General features: G+C 45.6%; 1 protein-coding gene across 5 annotated transcripts in view; it reads left to right on the top strand.

The window, feature by feature from the left end:
* The first annotated feature begins 318 nt into the window (after window positions 1–318).
* ASTE1 (asteroid structure-specific endonuclease 1) overlaps window positions 319–7,647 on the top strand; it is an 18,405-nt gene continuing 11,076 nt past the window's right edge. For 3 of the 5 annotated variants that reach the window (XR_003003598.1, XM_024747876.1, XM_024747899.1), the window contains exons 1-3: window positions 319–872; window positions 1,659–1,830; window positions 1,975–3,297. Coding sequence is in view for 4 of the 5 variants with exons in the window: in XM_024747876.1 (XP_024603644.1) it covers window positions 1,993–3,297 (1,305 nt within the window). In the remaining variant the exon portion in view is untranslated. Of the gene's footprint in view, window positions 873–903; window positions 1,057–1,658; window positions 1,831–1,974; window positions 3,298–7,647 lie in introns of those variants that run through there. The other 2 variants (XM_024747884.1, XM_024747892.1) reach the window with 2 other exon arrangements.

Genomic DNA, 7,647 nt, shown 5'->3' with positions numbered 1-7,647 from the left:
CTAGGTAACAAGAGGAAGCAGATCTGACACCGGATTCTGCTAAAGTAGGAATCTAACCTTAAAGGTAAACCTTAACCCCAAGGTTAAAAGAATAATTCCTTGCCTCAAGTATTTTAAATTTACATTTTCGCAAAGCGGGTTAACACAAACGGAGGAGGCACAAGCTACACATCCTCCCGGGACGGGAACAGGTCCGGGAGGTAAGAGCCGAGGAAAGTGAGGAGGCGTGGGCTCGGAGGCCCGGAGGGGCGGCCCTGAAACCATCACCTTCCCGGCGCCGGGAGCCCGCGAGCCCCGAGGAGCCTCCACGTACCTTTTCGGGTGAGGGCCGAGGGGTGATAGCGCCGCGCGCGCCCAAGGGCCAGCCAGTAACCCGGACGCCAGAAGAGCCGCCTCTCATTCTTGGAGCGGCGCCAGCGAAACTCGGGACCTAGGCTGCCAGGGAGACGGCGCGGGCCGTGCCGGGAAGTCGAGCGCGGCCGCTGGGCGCCGTTGCCAGGGAGACGGCGCGGGGCACGCCGGGAAGTCGGGGAGGTGGCCCGTAGCGGGTCACGGAGGCGGAAGTGTACGCCGACCAAGGTGGGCGGGGAAAAGGAGGCCGGCCCAGCAGGCCTCGCTGCCCTAACCTAAGAGCAGCCATTCAGAGCGTGCTTTCCAGCCTTCCTGGGCGACCTCGCGCCAGGCCCGGGGGTACCTCACCTCTCCGCGAAGTCGGCGCCGCTAGCTTCCTGGAATCGGGCTCCCCGTGACGTCATACGCGGAGACTTCCGGCTCCGCTCGGGAGGTCGGGCTCACGTGCCGGCAGCTCCTGGTCTCCCCCCGCTCCTGCTGGCTTGTGGTGGAGAGGCTGGTCTTCTGGGAGGACGGAGCAGGTGGGCGCTGCCGCCGCGGGCCTGGGGGGCGCGGTTTGAAGGCCTGTATTTGAGGACTTGGAGCAAACGTTTTGCGCGCCTTCCTCCTGTCTAGCGCGCATTTGTTGAACATCTTCTGTAACTAGCTTCGGCTGAGTTGCGCGGTCTCTGCTCACATTTGCTGTACAAGACAGACTTGAGAGAAGTAGGTACCCTACAGGGTAAGGTACTGAGACAGGGCCAAGCCTAGGGTGAAGTGAGTTGGGCACTAAATGCAAGGGGAAGCCCAAAAACTCTGTGATCAAGATAACACAATATCTTTTAAAAAAAAATCAAAACTAATGCAAAAAAAATACATGCTTGACAAAACCTCACGATTTTAAATAAAGACAGGATCGGTAACTGTGCCATGCTGAGCCATATTGGAGCCTGAGGCCAAAGGAGAAACCAGTAATAATTATCCTGTGACTTAGCCAGTTGGGGAAGGATATCTTCAGTTCCTGGGACGTATATGCCAAGACAGATGAGAAGAGCCTCTGGTTAGCGTGAAACTGGAGAGTTAAGTTCCTCCAGGCTTGAAACTCGGAGCTGTGCTAATTAAGACGGGCCCATAAGCCAAGGCCTCAAAGAAATTCCCAGACTCTGATAATCAAAATAGAAAAACTGGATCCATATCATTGACCCTACACACTTTAGTTAACTGAAGCCTAATGCTTTATGATCTATTAATTATGTTATTGAGGTTATCATTTTTATAGCTTAGGATCTTTTACGCTGACCCCACAAAACAAATATTCTGTGTTGTAGGATGGTGACTGTCTCAGTATCAAAGTCTGCAGAAGTTCTGTATGTCAGCAGCCTCCGTCCCTGTCCAAAGAGCAGACTCCATGAAGCCATTGAGTTTGTGCCTTGTAACATATGGGGAAAGCGAGAGAGAATGAAAAAGCACTCAGCTAGGTGGTATTGCCTGAGAATCTAGGTAAGGACTAAGATGTTGACACCTAATGTGTTCTATTTAAAGAGCTGTTCACAACATTTGCTGTTGATTTGATGGTGCTAGAAACAGTAGCTTGGTCCCCCATAAGCAACATCAATTAAAAGTGTGTTCTCTTGTTTTAAACAGGCAATTCTTCAGACAGTCATGGGTATCCGAGGACTAATGAGTTTTGTGGAAGATCATATTAATGAGTTCTTCACAGATTTGAAGTTGCGAGACACAAAAATTATCATTGACGGCTATGCCCTCTTCCACCGCCTTTGCTTCAGTTCAAACTTGGAGCTCCGGTATGGAGGGGACTATGATTCTTTTACAGATGTTGTAGAAAAATTCTTTGAATCACTTTTTGCTTGTAAAATCTGCCCATATGTTGTTTTAGATGGAGGATGTGACATTTCAGATAAAAAGCTTAACACTTTAAAGGATCGAGCTAGGGAGAAGATCCAGATGGCCCATTCCCTTTCTGTTGGCGGGGGTGGGTATGTGTGTCCCTTACTCATCCGGGAAGTATTCATACAGGTTCTGATCAAGCTGCGGGTACGTTTTGTCCAGTGCTTTTCGGAAGCAGATCGGGACATTATGACCCTTGCTAATCACTGGAATTGCCCCGTGTTATCGTCTGATAGTGACTTTTGCATTTTTGACCTGAAAAGTGGGTTTTGCCCATTGAATAGCTTTCAATGGAGAAACATGAACACTATCAAGGGCACACGAGACTACTATATCCCTGCCAAGTGCTTTTCCCTTGATGCACTCTGCTGTCACTTCGGCAATATGAACAAAGTTCTGCTGCCTCTCTTCGCGGTGCTGTGTGGAAATGACCACGTTAATCTGCCCGTCGTGGAGACGTTCTTAAGTAAAGTATGTCTTCCTCTTGGGACTCCCAGTTCTAAGGGGAGGAGACACCACCGGGTGCTGGGACTTCTGAACTGGTTGTCTCGTTTTGCTGACCCTACCGAAGCGTTAGACAACGTTCTGAAACATCTCCCCAGAAAGAGTCGAGGAACCGTGAAGAAGCTTCTCTGTGGCTCCATGGGGGAGTACCTGCAGTCCCAGGGGAGGCTGCAGGACTTCTTCCAGCATGGTGCTTACGCCTGCCCAGACACCTGGAATCCGGGTTTACCGCCTTGGGTGCTCGCGGCCTTGGCGAGCGGCCAGCTGTCCCCTTTCATCAGCGATGCTCTGGTGCTGAGACGGACCATTCTCCACACACAGGTAGAAAACATGCAGCGACCAAACGCCCACAGAATCTCTCTGCCCATCCGGCAAGTCATCTATGGGCTCCTTGTGAATACTCCTCCACATCCAGGAAATGTGGCCTGGGATGCGCTGCCTCCTCAGCCGCCTGCTTTCAGCGAAGTGGAAAGGATTAATAAAAATATCAAAACATCAATTGTTGGTGCAGTAGAACTGCCCAAGGATCATTCTGACTTAAGCAAATTGACTGAGGTAAGTATTTGTAATACCACTGCAATTTCTGTAAAGCATTTTACAGGTTACAAAGTGCTTTCATGTGTATTATCTCTCTTAACATAACAAACTGAGGTTGGTTGCTATATTGCCCCTATTTCATAGCTGAGAAAACTAAGACTCAGCTAAATCCTTAGCCAGGGAATTATTGGAGCTACGACTCAAAACTGCATCTTCTAGCTCCAAATCTGCCATTTCCACTGTACTTCAGTAGCATGTGTTAATCTTTGCGGTTATTACTACTACTCTTGTTGTTAACTAGCTATCAGTAGAATGGGGTTAGTGACTAAAAATAAAGGAAAGGGGAAAAAATTCTGAGATACAGAAAAAAGAAAGCTTGCCTTTAGGCCTTGATCAAAGGCACAACTAACATCTCAGACTGCATTGGATTGCAATTAACAGGATTAATACTGGTGCTTAGGCCTAATTTTTCATTTTTATTGATGGGGACTTTTTTTTAGACTTGAGATTTATGGCATCATGTTGATTTGCTTAGTTTGATACTGAAAACTTGACTCTTAGCCTAACTCAGTGTTGATTAAACCTGAGTAACAGACCAACCCCCTTTTCAAGGTAAAAGCAATTCTCATGGATCCCAGTGTTTACTTAGTTTTTTTAATAATATTACATAAATATATTAAAAATTACAAATAGATGTGAAGCTGCTTATGTAAACACAATTAAATTTACAAATTAAATGCAGATAAACTCACAATTCCAATTGTTATTGGGGTTTTTGTTTTTTTTTTTAATTTATTTATTTTTGGCTATGTTGCATCTTTGTTGCTGCACACAAGCTTTCTCTAGTTGCAGCGAGCGGGGGCTACTCTTCACGGCAGTGCATGGGCTTTTCATTGCAGTGGCTTCTCTTGTTGCACAGCATGGGCTTTAGGCATGCGGGCTTCAGTAGTTGTGCTGCGGCCGCTCAGTAGTTGTGGCACGTGGGCTCAGTAGTTGTGGCTCAAGGGCTCTAGAGTGCAGGCTCAGTAGTTGCAGCGCACGGGCTTAGTTGCTCTGTGTCATGTGGGATCTTCCCGGACCAGGGATTGAACCTGTGTCCCCTGCATTGGCAGGCAGATTCTTAACCACTGCGCCACCAGGGAAGTCCCGGGGGGGTTTTGGATCCAACTCAATATTCAGACTCAGGAGACTCTCTCAGGCCACTCAGGGTGCCAGTCTGCTCCGGAATGTAGGGCCACATAACAGCATCCGTGAAGCTTTGAATCAGGAGCGGGAGTCCTCCCAACGGTCTACACCATTGATTCTCCTGGGGGTGATTTTGCCACCCAGGAGGCACTTGGCAGTGTCTGGAGACACTTTTGATTGCCAATACTTGGGGAGGGGTGGCTGTTGTTGCTACTGGCATATAGTCAGGAGAAGCCAAGTATGTTGCTAAACATCTTACAGTTGACAGGACAGCGCCCCCAGCCAAGAGTTGTGCAGCCCAGAATGCCCACACAGGTGACCAGGAACTAGCCCTTTTAGCCTCCCCATTGGTGACAGCTCAGGCAGGAGGAACAAGATTCACATCATTGGGTCCAGGAGCCTCCTTGGCAATGGGGAATGACTGCTATTAGGAATAGGGTTTCTTTCTGGGGTGATGAAATGTTCTGGAATTAGAGATGGTTGCACAGGCTTATAAAGAAACGAAAACTACTTTAAAAGGGTGAATTTTATGACATGGAAATTATATCTCAGTTAAAGAAGGAAAAAGTCCCACTGGCCTCCTTCCCCACGGGATCTAATCTTTCTTGTAACAATTCCATAGACATAGCTTCTGAGGTCCCTGCAAGGGACATGCCTGATTACAAGTCACTGCACTCAGGGAAGCCCCAAGATAGGGCGTCCCCATCTGGTTTGTACAGTTCATTTATTGTGTAAGTCTAGATACAGTTTTACAAGAGTCATTCTTATCATGCTAAGTAGCATGACTTGACTTTATCATGTTTCCAGGTTTAAAGAACTAGAGAGTTGAGCATAGGTCAAATTCCAAACAAGGAATTTATTAAAACTTTACCCACACCAGAAAAATTGAAATTAGCAACGGTGTGGCTGTTAGCACAACTGACGCTGTCCCGAGCCCTTACAGCTCTTCCTATCCTTTCACTGACCCTACCCAGGACTGTACTGTGCCATCAGTCACTCCTCTGCATCAAGGGCTTTGTGGTTAATAGAGACTGTTTAATAATCGTTAGGACCAGGTGGCCTCTATGCTTTGTTAGTCCCCAAACAATGAAAACCTTTTCTGATGTACTCACTGCGCCCCTGAGACCGGCTAGCTACCCATTCATGAATCTTGACTTAGGAATTGCACGCCCTGTTTCCAAACACCCCCCCACCAAAGGTTAACTATAAATTGTCCCAGTGGCCCCGCAGCCGTGCGCAGCGCAGTTGCACATGCTTCCGATTAATCGTTGTCCACCAGATCCCTATCCCACCCTGACTACGTTACCCGCTGATAAATTGATCCAATGACTACATGGAGCCGCCTGCCTCGTTTTTCAGTCTCAGGATGCCTTCTCAGTTTGGTGGGCACTTCTCATTGCCTCCACCCTCCAACAGCAACATTCTGAAGGAGGTTTTGCTGAAATTACATTTCTCCTCACAACATAAATGGTGCTGTGTTGGAGGGCTTTTTTTTTTTTACTTTTTTTATGGCTTTATTGAGAAGTGTCTTTAATGTGCATACTCTGATGAGTTTTGACGTACATTTACATCCATGAATCCATCCTACAGTTAAGATAATGTACCCATCAGCCCTAAACATTTCCTTTGCCTCTCTGCCCTTCATCCTTCCCTCAGTGTGTACACATAGCAAAGTGCACAGATAATTTACACCTTGATGAGTTCGAAGCAGCTCAGTAGTTCCATGTAAAGGGCACCGAGATGAAGATTCATTATCAGCACCTCTGCTTTCCCCAGTGTGGTTACAGTCACTCCCTCCCTTACCCCTTGTACTCACTGTTCTGATCTCTAACAACCTTGAATACTTTGTTCTTACACTTTATAAATCGTCTGGCTTCTTTTATTCAACATGGTGTTCATGAGATTCATTCATATCACTGTGCATAGTTGTAGATCTTTCATTTCTCATTGTTGTGTATTTTTACCTTGTGGGACTGTACCACAATTGATTGTTGATCTTATAGCTGATGGGCGTTTGTGCAGTTTGCACTTTGGGCTATTATGAATAGTGCTATGAACATCCGAGTGCACAGCATTTAGTAAAAATACATTTCTGTTGCACATATAACTAGGAGTGGAGTTGCTGGGACATAAGACACACGTATGTTCAGCTTAGAAGACACATTGCCAAGTGCACAGTGGTTTTTACCAATAAATATTCCAACCAGCAGTTTATGAGAGTTCTTCTTACTTTATACCCTTGCCCTTACTTGGAATCTTCTATCCTTTTAAAAAATTTTAGCTGTTCTTTTTTTTTATTATTTAAACAGATTTTTGTTAGCTTTATTCATTTTTTGAATTTTATTTTATTTTTTTATACGGCAGGTTCTTATTAGTTATCCATTTTATACATATTAGTGTATATATGTCAATCCCAATTGCCCAATACATCACACCACCACCACCACCCCCCGACCACTTTCCCCACTTGGTGTCCATACGTTCTCTACATCTGTGTCTCAGTTTCTGCCCTGCAAACCAGTTCATCTGTACCATTTTCCTAGGTTCCACATATATGCGTTAATATACGATATTTGTTTTTCTCTTTCTGACTTACTTCACTCTGTATGACAGTCTCTAGATTCATCCACATCTCTACAGATGACCCAATTTCGTTTGGTTTTATGGCTGAGTAATATTCCATAGTATATATATACCACATCTTCTTTATCCATTCATCTGTTCATGGGCATTTAGGTTGCTTCCATGACCTGGCTATTGTAAATAGTGCTAAAGTGAACATTGGGGTGCATGTGTCTTTTTGAATTACGGTTTTCTCTGGATATATGTGCAGTAGTGGGTTCCTGGGTCATATGGTAATTCTATTTTTACTTTTTTAAGGAACCTCCATACTGTTCTCCATAGTGACAGTATCAATTTACATCCCACCAACAGTGCAACGGAGTTCCCTTTTCTCCACACCCTCTCCAGCATTTGTTGTTTGTAGATTTCCTGGTGATGCCCATTCTAACTGGTGTGAGGTGATACCTCATTGTAGTTTTTTGTTTTTTGTTTTTTTCGTTTTTGCTTTTTTTAACATCTTTATTGGAGTATAATTGCTTTACAATGGTGTGTTAGTTTCTGCTTCACAACAAAATGAATCAGTTATATATATACATATGTTCCCATATTTCTTCCCGCTTG

Source organism: Neophocaena asiaeorientalis, unplaced genomic scaffold (assembly GCF_003031525.2).
Source record: "Neophocaena asiaeorientalis asiaeorientalis breed wild unplaced genomic scaffold, Neophocaena_asiaeorientalis_V1.1 scaffold33, whole genome shotgun sequence".
Lineage (NCBI taxonomy): Eukaryota > Metazoa > Chordata > Mammalia > Artiodactyla > Phocoenidae > Neophocaena > Neophocaena asiaeorientalis.
This window is presented reverse-complemented; position numbering and strand designations above follow the sequence as displayed.